Raw genomic sequence first — 20,471 nt, 5'->3', positions numbered from 1 at the left:
GGAGAGGGGGAGAGAGAGATAGAAACATCAATGATGAGACAGAATCATTGAGTGGCTGCCTCCTGCTCGCCCCACACTGAAGATCAAGCCCGCAACCCTGGCATGTGCCCTGACCGAGAATCAAATGGTGACCTCCTGGTTCATAGGTCAACATTCAACCACTGACCCAGCTGAGCCCACGACTTATTTTTATATGGTGAACTAAGAATAATTTTTCCATTTTTCAATGGTTATATTTTAAATGGTTATTTTTAAATAAAAAAATATATACATGATATCCTCAACTTTGCCTCTTGGCCTGCAAAACCAATCATGCACTAGCTGGCCCTTTACAGGAAAAGTTTGCCAACTCCTCATCTTGCTTATCGTAGATTCCAAATTATGCAGTGAAAATGGAAGCGCTCAAGTTTTCTCAGTATAATTCTACTCACGGTTTGGAAGAAACGGACATATAAATCTTCCAAAGTGCAAGGAGTTGGGGGGTGAAACGGTGGATTACATTATTTTCTGCTTGCCACTGCCCACAATTAAATATCTCTACCTCACAAAAGCTCATTTCACACAATAGTGTTTGGAGGACAGAGTGCCATGTGACTCCCGGATAATGTATGACTAAGAAAGAGAAGACTGCCATTCCCCGGAACAGGCAGGCCCGAGAAAGAAAAGGGCATCCTGGGAGCGAGGGAGGGAGCAGCCACAATCACTGGAGACCGGGTGACATGTTTCTTGTTCCAAAAGTTGGGCATCGAGCTAACGTATAATTAATGGTATTGAGATCAAGCTGCTCCACATAATATAAAATAAAAGCCTCCCTATGCCACAAGCTGGGAAGGCAAATAATTGCCTGCATTTCCCATTTCCACTGCACTCGGCAGTGAACTGCAAACAATGCTTCAGGCTCTCCAGTCCCCGCCTCAGTTTCTTAGAAAAGTGTTCTGTCTCTCCGTTCCCAGACAAAAGGCGACGTGGCCACACACCTAGTTGGAAATAATGTACTGTCTTCAGCAGCACGATCTACGGGTCCAAAAAACAGTCCTATCTCCAAAACATCTCTCCACCAATTTTTTTCCAGGTGCCACGGCTGATGGCAGGGAGCAGTTGTAGCCGCGGGTGGAATAGATTAATGTATCATTTTCACTGTTATTAAAATTCTTCCTTTCGCAGAGTCTAACGCCTCTGAGGCCCAATCTAATTCTTTCTTTGCCCTGGGCCGGAACTCATGTCCGCAACTGATGGGTATCATAACAACATAGCCACGTTTTCTATTTATTCGGTGCCTTTCTCCACAAAGCTCAGGGCTTTTCATTATGAATCTAAACTTTATGAATATATATTTATATATGAAAGTCCCTAATTGTTTACATGTTTGGCTCTGCCACTCAATATGAACACCTCTGGGGTAGAAATCCTGTCTTGTTCACCTGTGTCTCCTTTGTACCTGACACAGCACCTGGCAACTAGCAAATCCTCCAAAGATTCTTGTTAAGTGGATGATGAAGAGTGAAAAAGATGCAGAATTATAAACTGAAGGTGCTGAAAGGCAACTTTGCCTCCCTCCCTGTGTAACTCAGGGCCAGTTCTGAAATGAATCATATATTACAAATGTGATACAGGGCCTAGCTGCGACAGTGATCTCTTCCTAACAATAGCTATTTTGCCCCTCTGATTATTGGCAATTATTCTTACATCTGAAATGCATTAGCTTATGAGCCACCGTGGCTCTGACCATAGATCACCTCACAGTGGCACCAGTTTAATAGCCAATGGGCAAATTCTTTTCCACTCCCAGGGAATCAGCGGTGATACACATGCCTCTTTCTTCCAAACATTTTTCAAGTAAACATTTTGATTCAGCCTAATAGTATTGAAGACAGAAATAGTTATGTTCACTATAGGTAGTGCTATTTCGAGTAATGTATTGCAGATGCCAATGCTAAAAATGTTTCCATTCGAGCACATCACTCTACGTTCCAGACAGCATGGCGATAGAAGTGAAACATCACAGGTGAAATTTAGATACCTACTTTTGCAGTCATCTTGGCCAAAAGCTCTTGTAAATCCATTATTCCTTGCACCAGGCTTAAGAAATCACTACAGGTTGGGCAGGCTCAATAAAGAAAAGATAACACCAATGTTGATACAGTGCTAATATTAAAAAGAACATTTTTAAAACAGTAGTTGTTTGGCTATGTAGAAGGCTTTTTGCTTTTGTGTTTAAGTGTTACTTTGAAACTGGCATAAAATCACAGAGGATTTCAGGTCTAGATTTCTCCCTTTTATTAATAAACCAACAGGAAGAAACAGGGGAAAAAAAGCCTGCTCACTGAAGAGGAAGACAGTATGACATTTTTAAGTTAAAATTAAACCCTTGTTTTTATTGAGAGGTGACTGTGAAAATGTAAATTATCATAGAAGAAGAAAAAGAAAACTCAAATCCAGGTCAAGCAGTTTAAAGAATAGTTTTTAAAGAAATTACAACATAAGAAACATAGTCAAAAATACTGTAATAACTATGTGAGGTGCCAGTTGGGTACTGGAAATATCAAAAGGAACACTTTGTAAAGTATGATTGTCTAACCACTATGCTATACACCTGAAACTAATACAAAATATTCAATGTAACTACAAGTTTTAAAAAGTTTTTAAATAAAAAAATGTAAAATATAGCAATAAGGTTGGCAACTATCAAAATTAGATGAAAGAAATAGCAATTCAAAAAAAGAATAGCTTTTTAAAATATGTATAATTATATTAAACACTAGTAGCCCTGCACACGAATCCATGCGCCAATAGGTCGCTGCCGCCCTCCTGTAGCTCTCGGCCTGCTGCTCCGCCCTCCTTACCTCGCCTGCCCCCCTTCCCCTTTCACCCCACCCCCCATAGCTTGCTGCCCTGCCCGCTCCTGTAGCTCTCCGAAGCCCACTTGTACCTCACTGGCCCACCCTCCTGCTGATCCGTGATCTGGTCAATGCATGCTTGGTTATTACGCCCCAGGGCATAATGGCTAATTAGCATATTCCTCTCTTATTATATAGGATATCTTTCTGTACCAAACTACTGAACCCAAACTGCTAATGTAATTTTTCTTACCTTCAAGTTTTAATTCTATAAATAATACATAAGCTTTTTAGAAATTCAAAGACAAAGAAGTATTTAGTACCCTTAGATAAGTCCTCTTTCACTAACCTTACCACCTCATCAGTCAACACTGTACATAGTGTGTAGGTATCCTTCCTGACCTGATTCTCTGATATTATCAACAAAAATGTTACAAATTTACAAATGCTTTAAACTGCTACTTACTGCGATTCAGGTTCGGACACTGCGTTATGTACCCATTCGGCATAAAGATGATTTTCCCATCTTGGATGATCCCCTGGGCAACAGAAGAGATAGGTGGGGGTCAATATTACAGTTCCCAGCAGTTCACGTGGGCCTGACACGTGTTCTCTGCAGGGGAGATTCTTTTCAAACAAGACTGGGAGCCTCATTCAAAAGGTGAGTTGGCCTTAGTCTACATTGAACTACTCGAAACTGTCCTCTTCTAGGAATGTCGAAAAGTACATTCATCTTGAGAAAGCTACAGTTAGTAACCACTGGCTGAGACAAAAGACATCATAGCACTAAGGATCCATCAATAAATATTCTTTAACTATGGGACTGAAAAGTCACTGAGGTCATAAAAATTCTCTTCAATGCCCAATCATCCTGGATCATTAAATATTCATGATTTGCAGATTTTTTTAACATGGGAGCAAGAAGATAATAGAAACATATTAAACTAAAATGTTCCTATTGATTCGTTTAGTCAAGGAAAAATAAATTTGACATGGGAAAATTTTCCGATCAGTCTTTGCTCTCAGCTAATTAAGTGACGTGAGTGTTGGCTGGTAAATCTTAAGAATGGCTCAACAACTCCCTGTGAGTAAAAAGGTGGTCTTTTAATTCTGTAACTTATTCAGGAAGTACAGCCCTCATTTAAGAAACTCATTGGGGCTGCTATCTCTCAATGAAAATAATGACCTGGCTTTGGAGTGTGCATGTTGAATTTCAAGATTCTGTTTCTAAGTGGGTGTTTTTTGTTTTTTAACTGATTTGATGGAAGAGATATTACAGAACAGATGGTAAATGAGGAAGCTGATTCAGAATATTGAGCTCAATCTATAAATAAAATATAGGCGTAAGATAGTGTGCAAGTCTTTCAGAGGAAGTAACACGCATGTGTTCATCTTCTAAACAACAGATGATAATCAGTACATGCTGTTTTCTGCTTATTCTTTCAAGATAAAATATTAATTGGAAATATTAATAGAAGTAACAGGATCACAGGACCTCTTCCTCAGAGTGAGATACCTGTAGTATTGACCTCTTCCTCTTCATGGATGATGCAGTGCTTATGACTATGAGGAGGAGCCAGCCTCACCATGGGGAGGAAGTCCCTGCCTCTGCTCCTCAACAGGAATCAGAATCTCCTGCAGGAGAATTCCAGGAAGCAATGAATGGAGTGTAATCTGAGTGCATCCGCTTCTTTCTGGTGTGAAGTTGCTCAGTTTTGCCAAAGTAAATTCACTCCCTTAAGAGGACAGGGTATCTTTCAAGCACATTTGAGAACTTTGAGAGCAGCACGGGATTGGAAGCCAGAGGATCTGTGTTCAAGTTCTAAATCTGTGTCTGGTCAACTGGATGAACTCAGACAATAAGATCCATCTTCTCTGAGCTTTAGATGCTTCATCTGGAAGGAGAAATGCTGTATGCAACAACTAAAGATCCTCCCAGCACTCAAGGGCTGGGTGAATGAAACAAGTGACCAAGCTGAAATAGATCTCCGTGCATTTGCTACCTTTCAAGGTAAATGAAAAAGGGAACCAAGGACACAAAAGGCTGTAGATTTCCATCAGAGAACAGACCGTCGTAGGAAACTGAATGTCACATTAGAAAACATCTGTCTAATCAGGTTGAATACGAATGCATTTAGAGTGACTGACTATGTGGGTTTTCCTAGGACTTAGGGATTTCAGTGCTAAACTGAGAGAGTCCCACGCAGACCAGGATGTTTGGTCTTCGGAGGTGATGAGGAAATGGTGAAAGCACATGACCAGGAAAGGATCAGGTACATCTATTATCTGTTTGTTGCAAGATCCTAAATCATTCTTATTTTTATCAGCCACAGAAAGGCACTCAGAAACCTGGAATACATATATGGTGGTATCAATTACCTTTCCAAAAACAAATGGAAAACCCATTTGAAAAAGATACTCCGCCCACTCATTCTATAGCAACATAATATAGAACACACAGCACTTTTGCTTTTTAAAAAGTGACTGCTGATTTTGTTCCATTATAAATTACAAATTGCCTCTCTCACACCTTTCTTCCACCTGCCTCCCTCCTCACCTCTCTCTTTTTCCACTATGAATCTCTGGCATGCACTTGTGTGTTGCACCGGTCATTAGGTAAAGGTCAATGATGTTGACTTGAACAAAAACAGAAATAAGGGCGGGCAGCTTCTCAGTGCCCATTAATGCAAAAACTCAAAGCACTTGGTGTGTTTTTTTCTAAGGGAAGGTCATGAGGGTCAGCCCACAAATTGCATGGAAATGTGTTCTTGCCAAACAAATCAAGATGGAATGTTAATTTATTTGACTGGGTCTAATTCCATGCTGGATTAAAAGAAGGGTGGCAATCTATTGCGCAAACACCAAATGTAACCCAGAGAAGTCCGAGTGCACGTGTGTATGCACGTGAAGACATACCTGTGCGCGTATTCCAGCACCTCCCCCAGAACAAGAACCCGAAGGCCTTGCGTTGAATTGCCATATGGTCTATTCAGAGCATGGACATTTGTCAGTAAAAGGGACATTTGTGAACTACGTAGTTTTCCTTACAAAACGACCCCTAAGAAGGGCATTTTATTCAATATAAAACTACAAAGTAGCTCCATCAGCCTTATTTCTCCCAGAAAAATCATCTATGAGGATTTCTATAGATAAAAATTTACCTTCAAGCACTGCAATTTCTCCAAAAAAAATAATGAAATAAGGGATCTAAAGGTAGAATTTCTATTATTTCTCCTTATTTAACTTCAAATGTATCTACACTTAAATGCAGCTCTGGTTGAGTGTATATTAGTTGATGTCATTTGATCTCATTTATTCAGACCTAAGCTTGATTTCATATCATTCATCAGAGCAATTTTTCTCAAAAGTTGAGTTTCTTAAGAATCACCTTGAGTATTTAACATTCTGATTCCTGGGTCAACTCCCAGATTCTGTTTTAGTGAGATAGGAGGAGGTCCAGGAATCTCCGTTTTTTAAAAAATGTTTCATAACTTTATTAACATCTACATTACATACTATTAATTCATCCATTTTAGAAAGGGAATAAAGGGCTCTGAAGCATATGTGAAAAAAATTTAAAACTGTTATGCTAAGGAAAAGAGACACATTAGACTATGTATTGTATGATTCCATTTACTATAGAAAATGTCTTGAAAAGATAAAACTCTTGATATAGAAAGCAGATCATTGCTTGCTGAGGGCTGGAGAGGGGAATGGGGATTGACTGTAAGCAGTCATGAAGAATTTTTTGGAGTGATAGAAGTATTCCAAAACTGGACTGTGGTGATGTTTTCAGGAATCTCCATTTTTATTTTTTTAATATATGTTTTTATTGATTTTAGAGAGGAAGGGAGATGGAGAAAGAGATAGAAACATCAGTAATTAGAATAATTGATCAGCTGTCTCCTGCATGTCCAGCACTGGGGATCCAGCCTACAATCTGGGCATGTGCCCTGATTGCGAATCGCACCATGATCTCCTGGTTTATAGGTGGATGCTCAACCATTGAGCCATGACAGCCGGACTGGAATCTCCAATTTTAAGGCTGTCCCCGATGACTCAGATGAAAGGTCTCTTTGAAAAACCCCCGCTTTATTGTCAATCATTTGTTTCTTTGGGAGCAAGAGGGTTCACTCATTAAAAGTTCACAGTGGTGAAAATAGCATCTAAATCCAATATATCCACTGGGTAAAATCTTCCTGATTTGAAACTGAATGGCAACCCACAGAATTACTAAATTATCAACACCATGAAGGCAAACATCATATATTTTCATCTCAGTATCCCCTGCAGGTCCTATTGTAACACACAGAAAGCACAATAAATACCTTAGAGGCATCAAACTCCTGAAAACTATGAATTATACAATATTGAACAATATAATTTTCATAGCTATTAGTCTGATATGTAAACTAGAGATACACATCAGAATTTTAGGGGAGGTTGAGGAAGGACAGTCACCATAATTTGCAAAAGCTTCTAAGGCAATCTTGTTATACCCCCGATGAGGACCACAGATGTGAGGCCTGATCTATGGCATGATCACCTGGTCATGTGACCTATGAAAAACCTAGCACATTAATACTTTAAGTAGCTTTCCTAAAGGCCACCTTAATCCTTGGCCTTAAACTATAGGTTTCCTAACTCCAACACCAGTGCTGGGCCACTATGTAACATGTGTAAGTAATAATGTATCATTTGAGAAAGTTTTAGAGCTACAGGAGCTAACCAGATGTTGCTATAATAAGGTCCTATTATCAAAATAAGGTCCTATCTTAATTGTCTTAATTGATAGATACTACTCACTGTCCATGATGAATTATATGCATTAGATGCTAACAGTTCACTAAAACAGTCCATCAGTACTGGGAAACAGAGGTCTTTTTAAGTAGCTTAAAACTCCCCCACCCGCCGCCATCTTATTTTCTCTATTAATTTGCTAAACCATCCATCTCCTCATTATTTGTGCAATGCTAAACCTCAGCCAATCTGAGCAGCTAAATAAATCCCTAAGATGCAGAGCCCAAATAAATAAACTTTTACTATTAATACTGATGGGAAGGAGACAAATGGATTTTCCCCCCTTTGTTACATCCACCTGTTGCCACCTTCTACCTCCCGCACTCAGCTCACCAGGAGCTGAAAGATAAATTTGCGCCAGATAGGTTCTACATGGGTTTTTGTTTGGAGAACTAATGCCCAATTATTTCCATTGTTCCAAGAACATTTCTCATTTCACAGTAAGAAATACAGGAAGATGCAATTTAAAAAGATTAGAAAAAGTATGCTATTATTACCCTTTTATGTATGGAATAACTAAGATTAAGCAAGTCCATCTAAGACTCAGAGCTTTCTGATACAAATAAAAGTAGCTTTTCCACCAAACATGCTAATTCTTTTTTAAGGCTCTTATTTCCCTGCAGATCTCTGTTTACACTGAAGAAAACGGTTGTATTTTTTTGTATGCTAAAACACTGCAACAAATTGCTTTGAAAGGCAAAAGGAAAAGGGGCGGGGAGAGTTCCTGCAGGGCATGTAAATATAGGGATGAAGACATGTTCTGTTTATAAACTGGCAAGGGCCCACGCTTTGGCAACAGGCTAATGAAAAGTAAGACTCCAGGAAACTCGCAAGGAGGATTTTCAAAATGCAACCAATTATGTATTTCTGCCCTGAAGACAGTTAATAAAATATTCCAGCTTGCACAAAAAGCCAAGAAAGACATTTGTCGACTTTCATTATGATCAATAAACACTGTCAGCTCATTAGCATATCATTAGCTGTCCTGCTGTTTCCAGAGTCTTAATGCACAGAAATATTAATCTACAAATGTATAAGATTCGCCAGCTCTGCGCCTTGGACTTTCTGCATGAAAGGAAAAACGAGAATTAGCGATGGGAGGAATCCGGCAGAGCTGCTTTTTCTAGGTACCTCTAAACATATGTTTACCATCTGCGGAATCATGGGAACCAGCTGAGGTAAAAAAACAACAGCTGTAGCATTAAAAAAAAATGTCATCCATTTTACTTCCCAGTGACAGCTGAGCTGTTAAGGAGATGGTGATGTCCAGGTAAGGGAAAGATTTCAGACCCAAGTTCACCCAACAGATAGAGAAATCGAGGGAGACACGGAGAAGAGTGCCTAGGCTCTGGGAAAGGCTTTGCCTTGTAAAATCCTGAGATCTCAGCTATTTTAACTATTTAGAAGCTCCCAGAAGACCAAACCCACCGAAGCTTCCTGAACTCACTGCAATTCATCTACACTTGTTCTTTATTTCTTTACCCTCTGAAACTCACAGCCTCATCAGCTCAGAATGATCAAAGAGAAACTGAGTGGTAATCAACCATCCCGATAATGGAAATCTGCGACAAGATTCAGATAAGCCCAGCACTAAGAGCCTGCTATGTTCTCAAATGGATGCTGTTTTGAAGTGAAAAAAAATCCCCAGCTTGTGTTCTGAGTCTCTGATAAAAATGACCTAATGCTAGCAGCCTTATGCCTTATGTGCCAGGCACCATCCTGTGCTCTTCAATCAGCTGCAGTTTTGTTCTTGTTGTTGTTAATCCTTGTCCAAGGATATTTTTCCATTGATTTTTAGAGAGTGAAAGGGAGAGGGAGAGACACACAGAGAGAGAAACATCGATGTGAGAGAAACACATGGATTGGTTGCCTCTCGAATGTGCCCTGACTAGGGTCAGGGATCAAGCCTGCAACTGAGGTATGTGTCCTTGAGGGGGAATCGAACCTGCAACCTTTTGGTCCCCGGGCTAATGCTCTAACCACTGAGCAAAAATGGCCAGAGCAATCAGCAGCACTTTTACTGTGTGATCCATAAGGACCCATCAGGGTCCAGGAATTTGGGTTGACAAGTGAGGAGTTTTTGCTTTGACTTTGCCTATGAAGCAAAGTGTTAATATTTAAAGCAGGGAATAATGCTATTTTAACCTGAAAACACATAATAAGCATTTTTTTTTGGAGCAATAAAGCAGGAGTGGTTGGACCCAGGAGGCAGCTTCTACAAGATAAATATTAAAAGCCTGAAGATGTGCTGACTCACCGGAGCAGGGCTGCCTCTTTTACAGGGGCATTAAATTGATCGAGATAATTTCTGTAATGAGACACTGACATATTTTTCCCAAGCCTAGCCATCTCAGCTCACCAAAGGATGGCCAGAGCACTGCCGGACATACAGGACTCTAAGGGGAAGAGGAATTTTGAAAGGTTCCCTTCTAAAGAGCCATTAGATTAGGCTACTCCTATTGGGGAGCAAAGAGATTCACATTGCTCCCTAGGGGGACAGACAGTGTGGAAACACCATCGCTTCTGATGCTTCTCCCTGGGACCACCTATTCCTTTGAGCCGAAGCCCTTGAAAAAGACAATAGGGTCTGCCTCCACCATGGAACATGCTGGAGTTACGTGAAATGTCACCACCATCTAACACAGTGACTAGCACATAGTAAGCAAGATCCTAAAAAAAATGTTTATTGAATGAAATTATTAAATGAAAGTTTGGATGAATGAGCAAAGACTGAAATAAAAAAGGCCTAAACTTAAATCCCACTTCCATCACTTAGACTGGCAAATAGCTTAATCTCTCTGAGTCCTGCAGACTGATTTATATAATTGGGATAATAACAGCTACCTCATTAGGATTTTCAGAAAGGGAAATGTAATTAACTGAGACAATATATGTAGGGCCACACAAGGTCTAGAACATGGAAAGCATTCATTCAATGATTGCTGGTACTCTCTTCCACACCCTTCAACCCACCTCTACAGCAAAATCATTGTCAAGTCTATGAACATCCTTTGTGCTTTCTGTCTTTATCAGGTATATGGGCTCTTAAACACAAGGTTCCTTACCTCTTCAAAGAATCATGAATTCATCAAGCTGGAATAAATAATAGCACTAACTGTTCTCCCTCTTTTTATCACAAACTCCTACTGAAACAGAAATCCCCAAAAAGGCCAAAAAAGCACCTATCATTTCTATAATATAGTGTTAAGCACATAAGGAGCAGTAAACACATAAGAAAAAAGGGAGAAGATGCATATTGCAAACTTACTATGTCATCTGCATTACCATTCTGAGAGCTATCTCTGTCACTTTGCAAATAAGAAGACAAATTCATAGCTATTACATTCATTCATTTTAAGAGTATACTGTCTGCCAACTATGTTCCTGGTACTATTGTAAGCATGTGCTGAATAAAATAGAAACAGTTATGATCAAAGTAAAGCTTATAAGAAAGAATGACCAATAATAAACAAGCAAGACTATCCTTCCCCAGTCTTCTGAAATACTGCAATGTCTACTTTCAGCTTATGCTTTAGGTTTATGCACCTGCAGAATTATTTATCATTATGTGAGCAACTCTTCAGCTTTTAAGTTTGATATTGCCTGAGATTCTACAGTTTTCTCATGTTTGATTTCGTCTATTTTTTTCCTCCTTTGTTCCACTTCACTCTCAACATTTATGAATCCTTATTCTTTAATTGTTTCAATATAAACAACTAGAGGCCTGGTGCATGAAATTCATGCACTCGGGGGATGGGTCCCTCAGCCCGGCCTGCGCTCTCACAGTCCGGGAGCCCCACGATCAATCGCATCCCACAGAGGGGGGCAGCCTGCCAGTCGGTGGCTTGGGCCTCCCTCTTTGGGGCGATCATGGGGCAATGGATGGGCCCCCGACCAATTGCATTGCACCCGCCTTGGCTGGCCTGGCGTCAGTGGGTGTCATAACGTGGTCATCGGGATGTTCATTCCGCTGTTCGGCCCTTCAGTTGATTTGCATATTACACTTTTATTATTATAGATATACATCAGAATTTGAGTCTTATGAATCCAATAAAATACTTTGACTTTAAGCACTGAGTGTAAATTACTTAAATCAGATAATAAATATTATGAAATGGAATTACATCTGCTGTATTATAGACAGCATTTTCTCTCCTCTTGCCTTAATTTATGTTGGCAGAATTTTTCAAGAAATTCTCTCATTCTCTCATAATTAAATTTGAAAGCTAAACACTATCTGTTTTTTCAGTGTTAATTTATATTTTTAATATGCAAACTTAAAGTCTACAATTAATCAATTTCTGTACTAATTTTTCTGACCAAAACAAGGCCTTGTAACACTTTACATCAGATTATCCCCTATTATTATTGTCTAATATTTATTTTCAAAATACACCTATTTTTAATTAGACATTATTATTATGATTAATGACTATTATTTAATCAAACAATGATTATTCCGGTTTGTGTATGCTCTCAACAATGTATTCACCAGTTCTCCTTGCATTATATGTCTTTCTTCTTTAATGAAGATCTATTGGTCATAAACTAAAAGTTTTATTTGTTTATAAGGTCTTTATTTCACACTCATTCTCAAATAATAATTAAGCTGGATATATACAAATACATTTGGGAGTTATTTTATTTCAAAACTTTGAAAACTCTTATTATTATATTTGGGTTCCTGCTTTTACTCTTTAAAAGACAGCTATTCAATCTTTGTTACTCTTTTGTAGAAATTTTGCTTTTTCTCACTGGCTACTTTTAAGATATTCTCTGTATCTTTGGGATTCTGCTATTTCACTAAGATGTTTAGGCATGGTTGTCTTTCAATTTATCTTGATTGGTGTAAGAGATTATTAAAATGGTCAACACAGGGAGAGAAAAGATGGCGGCGGAATAGGCGGACGTGTCCCAAGGCTTGTCCCTGAGCAAATAGAATGAGCAGCTGAAACGAATAACATCCACCCTGAATTGGCGAAGGAGACTCAGCTGGTGAGACAGTTTGCAGCCGGGAAGGGCAGAGTTCCCCTGGAAAGGTAAAAACCAGGGATCTTGGCAGGAAAGTTTGCCAGATCTCTGAGCCCAGATGGTCAGAGGGAAACCGCGCGGCATCCAGCCACGTCCCTTGGGAAAGGGACAGCCTCTGACTGAGGAAAGGAGATCCGAAGGACTGTTGGGGCAGGGGGATTTGAGATCTGGGTTCCATAATTAAAATGGTCAACACTTCTCCTTCTCCTTGCATCCATATCCTTGCAAAACAATATTGCAAAATCGTTCTTCAAGAGATGGAGTCTATATCTTTACTCCTTGACTGCATTTGGCCATAGAACTTGCTTTGGGTAGTAAATTATTAGCAAATGTGACCAAGCAAACAGAGCATTGAAGAGGATTAGTGTATCCTCTCTTCTTGTACTTGAAACCTCAAGACTGCCATATGGATAAGCCTGAGCTAGACCACTAGAGGATGACAGACCATCTGGAAGAGAACTGAAGCCAGTCAACAGCCAGACTACTACCAGACCTGTAAAGAGGCTTAGGTCATCCTGCCACCTGCTGACCTATAAATTGACTACAGACACATGAAAGAGCCCAGTAGATATCAGTGTGGCCAGCCAGACCAGGAAAATCATCCAATCAATGCAAAGAAGTGTGGGCTAAATAAAATGGCTATTGGTTAAGAAACCTTGATACCAAAACCAAATAAGAACACTACAAGAAAAGAAAACTACAGGGCAATAACCCTGATAACTTCAGATGCCAACATTTTCAACAAAATGTAAGCAAAGTTAATTCAAGAGTGCATTAAAGATCATACACCATGATTAAGGGAGATTTATCTCTGATATTTAAGGATGGTTCAAGATATGCAAATGAATAAATGTTATATACCACAATAGAATGAAAAACAAAAATCACATGATCATCTCAATAGATGCTTAAATTCATCTGACAAAACCCAACATGATTTAATGATAAAAATTATCATCATATTGGGCAAGAGGCAGAAACTTCAACATAATAAAGGCTATATATGATATGCTCACAACTAACATCATACTCAGTGGTGAGAAGCTGAAAGCTTTTCCTCTAAGATCAGGAAAAAGACAGGGTGCCCACTCTGATATGCCTATTCAACATAGTACTAGAAGTCCTACGCAAGAAAAAGAAATAAAAGGCATTCAAATTTGAAAGGAAGAAATAAAATTTTCTTGTTTGCAGATAATATGATCTTATATATGGAAAATCCTAAAGATTCTATTTAAAAACATTATAACTAATCTATTAATTCAGTGAAATTGTAGAACACAAAACCAGATACAAAAATCTATTTTGTTTCTATACACTATCAATAAAATATGTGACAAAGAAAATGATCCCATTTGCAATACCATCAAAAACAATAAAATTCTCAGGAATAAATTTAACCAAAAGGTAAAAGATTTGTACACTGAATACTACAATACGTTGTGTCTTCTCACTTTTTTTATCAAACAAATGGAAAGATATCCCATGTTCATGGACCAGAATAATTAATATTGTTAAAATGTGCATACTAACCAAAGAAATCTATAGATCCAATCCAATCCCAATCAAAATTCCATTTTTCAAAGAAATAAGAAAAAGAAATAAAAGGCATTCAAATTTGAAAGGAAGAAGTAAAATTTTCTTGTTTGCAGATAATATGATCTTATACATGGAAAATCCTAAAGATTCTATTTAAAAACTTTATAACTAATCTATTAAATCATTGAAATTGCAGAACACAAAACCAGATACAAAAATCAATTTTGTTTCTATACACTATCAATAAAAAATGTGACAAAGAAATAAAGAAAATGGTCCCATTTGCAATACCATCAAAAACAATAAAATTCTCAGGAATAAATTTAACCAAAAGGTAAAAGATTTGTACACTGAATACTACAATACGTTGTGTCTTCTCACTTTTTTTATCAAACAAATGGAAAGATATCCCATGTTCATGGATCAGAATAATTAATATTGTTAAAATGCCCATACTAACCAAAGAAATCTATAGATCCAATCCAACCCCAATCAAAATTCAAATGCCATTTTTCAAAGAAATAAAAAAACAACAATCCTAGAATTTGTATGGAACCACAAAGGACCCTAAAGTAACAAAGTAATCCTGATAAAAAAGAACAAAGTTGGAAACATCATACTTCCTGATTTCAAACTATACTACAAAGCTATGCTAATAAAAACAGTACGATACAGACATAAAAAGACACATAAACCAAAGAAATAGAATCAAGAGGTAAATCATCAGGTGTATGCAAATGAAACCACCTGAGATATCACCTCATACCAGCTAACATGGTTAACATCAAAAAGACAATAGATAAGTTTTCACAAGGGTGTGGAGAAAAGGAAGCCCTTCTGCACTGTTGGTGGGGATGTAAATTGGTACAGCCACTATAGAAAGTGGTATTGAATTTTCTCAAAAAATTAAACTACCATTTGATCCAGCAATCCTACTTCTAGGTAGATTCATATTACAGAGTATACAGCCAAAGGAAATGAAATCACTACCTCAAAGAGATCTCTGCACCCCCATATTCATTACAGCATTATTCACAATAGCAAAGACATAGAAATCACCTAAATGTTTGTCAATAGACGACTGGATAAAGAAGTGGGAGGGATGGATGGATAGATAGCTAGCAAAGACATAGAAATCACCTAAATGTTTGTCAATAGATGACTGGATAAAGAAGTGGGAGGGATGGATGGATAGATGATAGCTAGATGATGATAGATAGATAGATAGATAGATAGATAGATAGATAGATAGATAGATAGATGATAGATGACAGACAGACAGACAGATAATATTCAGGCACCAGAAAGGAAAACATGAATGTACTTTGAGGTTAGATAGATAGATAGATAGATAGATAATAGATGACAGACAGACAGACAGACAGATAATATTCAGCCACCAGAAAGGAAAACATGAATGTACTTTGATGGGATTATGTGAAGTCAAATAAGTCAGACTGAGAGACAAATACTGTATAATACCATTTATATGTGGAATCTAAAAAGCTGAACTCATAGAGAGTAGATGATGGTTGCCAGGGTCTAGAGGAGGAGGAAATGGGAAGACGTTGATCAAAGGGTACACGCTTCCAGTTATAATATGAATTCGTTCTGGGTATCTAATGTACAGACAGCATAGTGATTATAGTTAATAATATTGTGTTATATACTTGAAAGTTGCTAAGAGACTAGATCTTAAATATTCTCACCATAAAGAAGAAATAGCAATTACAAGATGGTGATATTAGCTAACGCTATGGTGGTAACCATTTTGCAATGTATAAGTGTAACATATGAACCAATCATACACCTTAAACTTACATAGTGCTATAGGTTTATTATATCTCAATAAAGTAAAAAAAAATAAATGGGAAATAAACTGAAGTCTCTAATTCCTGGTATTGGCAGACATCCCTCTGGTTTTCATTTCCCTCCATATATTTGGCCCCTATGAATCTCCCTTTGTAGAAGTGCAATGATAAATCTTAAAAGAATTTGTTCTGTTTTATCCAGCATTTAGGGGCATTGTGAAGTACAAGGATTGTTAAAATATCTAGTTTACCATATTGCCAGAAGCAAAATTCTGCCATTCTACTGAAGAACAAGACTATCTTAAAATTTCATGATGTTTTTAACTTCTTCAATTCATTTCAACATGGTATCCTTACGTTTTTATAAAGTACAATAATGCAGTCATTGTACTGTCCTCTTTATAGACAAGAAAATCAACACTCCTAGACACTGATATTTGTTTCCTATTGTATACCTAAACATCACCCCCAAAATGATTTAATATATATTCTGAGAATGAAAACGAACTTAAAGATAACCTTAAGAATTAGTTTGAAAAACATCATGAGGATCATTTATATTCTGCATCATTCATACCTGGCACTACAGTGAACTGTGTGACCTTAGGCAAGTCCCTTTACTCTCTGCCTCACAGAGAGTTTCAAAGCACCTACTTCATAAAATCATGAAGATTAAATTATTTCATTCACATCAACACATAAAAAAGCACGTGTCAGAAGTAGAAAGTAGTCCTTACTTTGAATAAGCCATGCTTTTGGTTGCGCTGACCAAGCCATAAGTTGCTTCCTGGGGGAAGGTTGGTCTCAGGAGGGTCTATCACACGTTCATAAATCCTGTAGGGGCAAAGAACACGGTTACTAATAGAGAGGCTCACTGCAGAACTGAACCGTACACACGCTGCTTGAAGGACTCACAGCAATAGCTTCTGCTATGGGGATTGGAGCCAATGTGTGGCATGTTTGAAATGGCTGGTAGGTAACCTGAATGCAGACATACGTTTCTTGACAACACTTGGTGTTATTTCACAACCTCAGGAGTTCCCTGGATGAAATTAAAAACAGACTCCAATACACAGAGGGCAAGGAGAGACTGAAGAAAGAGGCAGACCACTCCCTATTGATAGGTGGCAGTTTCCTTAAGCAAGTGAACTTACATAGGAGGCTTGTCTTGGGTGGCCACAGAGGAGATCTCCACACCCACCTGCCAAAATCTTAAGTTTATATAGAGGCCTTAATGGGTTTCAGACATGTATACGGTCCAGATGCCTCAATAACACACTACTCTCTCAGGGCTACATGCTTGAGTGGCTCCTAGCATGGGAACAGTGGATGGAATATATATTCTAAGGATAGGGGACAGGGGAGGAGTCTCTAAATTGCCCAGGTCCAGCCTGTGGGTCACCCAGCAGTCCAGTCTTCTCAGTGACCTCTTCTAACACCTGGACATATTACCTGGGCCCCTCATGGCTTTCTGTCTTCATCCTTTGTCAGGGAAGGGGGAAGAGGGTAACATGAGTGTCTACTGTGAGCAAACTCTGTGAGTAAAGTACTTTTATCCATGTTACAGGTGGGAAAGCTGACGTTCAGGGAATGTAAAAGGGCCAGTCAGAGAGTAAGGGGGAAGAGGGTAACATGAGTGTCTACTGTGAGCATTGAACATTCCGCAAACTCTGTGAGTAAAGTATTTTTATCCATGTTACAAGTGGGAAAGCTGAGGTTCAGGGAATGTAAAAGGGCCAGTCAGAGAGCAGTAGAGTTGGGATGAGAATCTCCAGCTGCCTGCTTCCAAAGCCCATGTACTTCCTTTTATACTACTTCTGCCTGGCTTGGTTTATTTAGCTGCTACTCATTTCTAAGGTAACCGGCTATACCCCTTTACACATGTGAGTAGCTAGCAGCTGCTCAGATCACAATAGGCTTAGTCTACTAAATCAAGCTCTTGAAATCATCATCCAATAAGCAACTATTGAGCACTTTTATGGTCTGAGCTCCACATGAAGCAACAAGAGATACAGCAATAAAACACACATACAGCCCTAACTGGTTTGACTCAGCGGATAGAGCATTGGCCTGCGGACTGAAGGGTCCCAGGTTCGATTCCAGTCAAGGGCATGTACCTTGGTTGCAGGCACATCCCCAGTAGGGGGTGTGCAGGAGGCAGCTGATCGATGTTTCTCTTCATCGATGTTTCTAACTCTCTATTCCTCTCCCTTCCTCTCTGTGAAAAATCAATAAAATATATTTAAAAACACACACACACACATATACAAAGTCCTGCCCTTATAGAGCAAAAAGAAATAAGGTAAAATGTTGTGCATGAACAAAATCTTCATATATGATATGATAAGTGAAGACATATGACTAATACAGAGGAGACAGCAATCCCAGGATCTTTGAATGTACCTACTAAACAACAGAATTATCTCTGCTGTCCTGCCCTACCACACCCCAGTTAGTCAGTCACAAATGTTTAGATTTGTGATCCCTTTAGATATCATCCCTGCCTCCACCAGCAGATCACAGGCCTCCACCCACCCCTGGCATGGACCTCCCAGCACCTGGGTGCTGAGAAGAGGAAGGACAAGCTTGCCTGAGAACTGAACTTGTTCTTAGATGCTCAGAAGATTCTGGGTGGGGAAAGACAGAGTGATCATCTGTGAAATTCAGTGCACCCTGATGGCCCTGTCCATTCCTTGCATTCTCCAGTTCTTGCTCAGAACAGCTGCAGGAGGAGTCATCACCAGGTAGGTTCAGAGGTCTACCAGCTATTCAGTCTTCCTTGCTGAGATGGCCCTGGCTGGCTGCCCACAGCTAGAGGGGGACGGGCTCCTCCAGCAACTCTCAGAGGGAAAGTGGAAGAACTGAAAGATTGTCCAGCTGTGTCAAGGCAGGTGCATGAGTGCAAGACTCTTACAGCCAGGAGCTGTCACGCCACAGCCTTGTATCTTAGCCGCATCATCCATGACTCCGCTATTCCCCACAGAAGCATGCCGTTTCCTAACTATCCATGCAAGGCATTCACCTGACAAGGCTCTACATATATCAGGTCCTTCTTTACTAATTATGTTTTTGTTATAAATGGAGGCTCAAGACATAAGTAAACAAAAATAAGTTTCCTTTAAAAAGACAGACTGGGCTCTCTCCACAAGAATTCAGCCAGTATTTTGTCTGTTAGAATGAGCCGTGTTAAATGAAATAGTTTATCAAAACTGCTTTAACAAAAGAGTGTGCTATACACTTCCTTAAGAAAAGTTTTTCCTAAAATTAGGAAGAAGACAAATTTACAACAGGAGAGAAATGCATAAGTTAGAGTAGATGAGCTTGATAGAATTTACTACAGTCATTAAGAGTGATAAATATGCAGGCTGTGAAATATGGGAAAGCACGCAAAATAATTTTCACTGGGGGAAAGTAGGATGCAAAATTATTTATGCACTATGGAGATAATGATGCAAAAATTATGTTCAATGTTGGTGAATTTCAGAGGCAGCCAGAGAGAAATGAAGTCACTGTGCTGAGGGGAAGAGGCAGAATTTTTGATACGGCTGTCTTACTAATCAATTGAAAATGTTGTCACAAACTATTTGAAAACATTTGCATCTGTCAGGGTGAGAGGAGTCTTCAATGCCGACACTCTTTGGTTTTACAATACATGAGATGGAGAGTTCCAATGAGCAGAGCAGGCCCTTCCTCAATGTGTAGTAAGTGCACCAATGAAAGAAGAATGATCAAAACTTAACTTCCTGTCCTGCCCTGTCTTCCACAACCAGAGTAACCATATGTGACGTAGACGCAAACATCTGCACCCACCCACTGTCAGCTAAGGCAGGGCAGTGACCCACGCACCTGAGTTAAAGAGGCAAGTCAATTTCCAGTGTCACAGTTCCCATTAGGAGCCCTGCCTGATTGATCCCCGCAAAATAATCCTGCTGGCTGCTACCTTCCCAGCAGTCCCAAATTCATTCCAAGAGGCAGTCTTCACTAGAGAAGTCCATGCAGCAAGCAGAGCCAACAAACTAGATACGGATATAGCAGAATGTGGAGAGCTTAAAAACATAAATATATATATATTTATTTATATATATATATCTCACCACACCGGGGAAATCTAATCATGAGGAAGTATCAGAAAACCCAATTCGAGGGACATTTCACGAAATAACTGCCTGAGCTCTTGAAAATGTCAGTGTCATGAAAAATAAAGACAGGCTGAGAAACAGTTGCTGATTAAAAGAGACCCTAGGGACATAAAAATGATATACAAGACTAGATCCTAGATTGAATCTTGGGGCAGGGGGAAAAAGTCCCATAAAGAACATTAATGGGAAAATTGGTGATATTTGAATGGGAACTGTAGGTTATATAACAGTATTGTATTGATGCTCAATGTCTTGATTTTGAGAACTGGGTGGTGTACCTTTAAGTAAATGTCTTGTTCTTAGGAAATACACACTAA

General features: G+C 39.0%; 1 protein-coding gene across 2 annotated transcripts in view; it reads right to left on the bottom strand.

Moving 5' to 3' along the window:
- NELL1 (neural EGFL like 1) overlaps positions 1–20,471 on the bottom strand; it is a 731,583-nt gene that overhangs the window by 579,818 nt on the left and 131,294 nt on the right. For both annotated transcript variants that reach the window (XM_005869404.2, XM_005869405.2), the window contains exons 5-7: positions 16,753–16,849; positions 3,304–3,376; positions 2,025–2,107 (exon numbers count right to left, since the gene is read on the bottom strand). In XM_005869404.2, coding sequence (XP_005869466.1) covers positions 2,025–2,107; positions 3,304–3,376; positions 16,753–16,849 — 253 coding nt within the window. The remainder of the gene's footprint in view (positions 1–2,024; positions 2,108–3,303; positions 3,377–16,752; positions 16,850–20,471) is intronic.

Source organism: Myotis brandtii, unplaced genomic scaffold (assembly GCF_000412655.1).
Source record: "Myotis brandtii unplaced genomic scaffold, ASM41265v1 scaffold293, whole genome shotgun sequence".
Lineage (NCBI taxonomy): Eukaryota > Metazoa > Chordata > Mammalia > Chiroptera > Vespertilionidae > Myotis > Myotis brandtii.
Note: the sequence above shows the minus strand (reverse complement) of the source record. Positions and strands in the feature narration are given on the sequence as shown.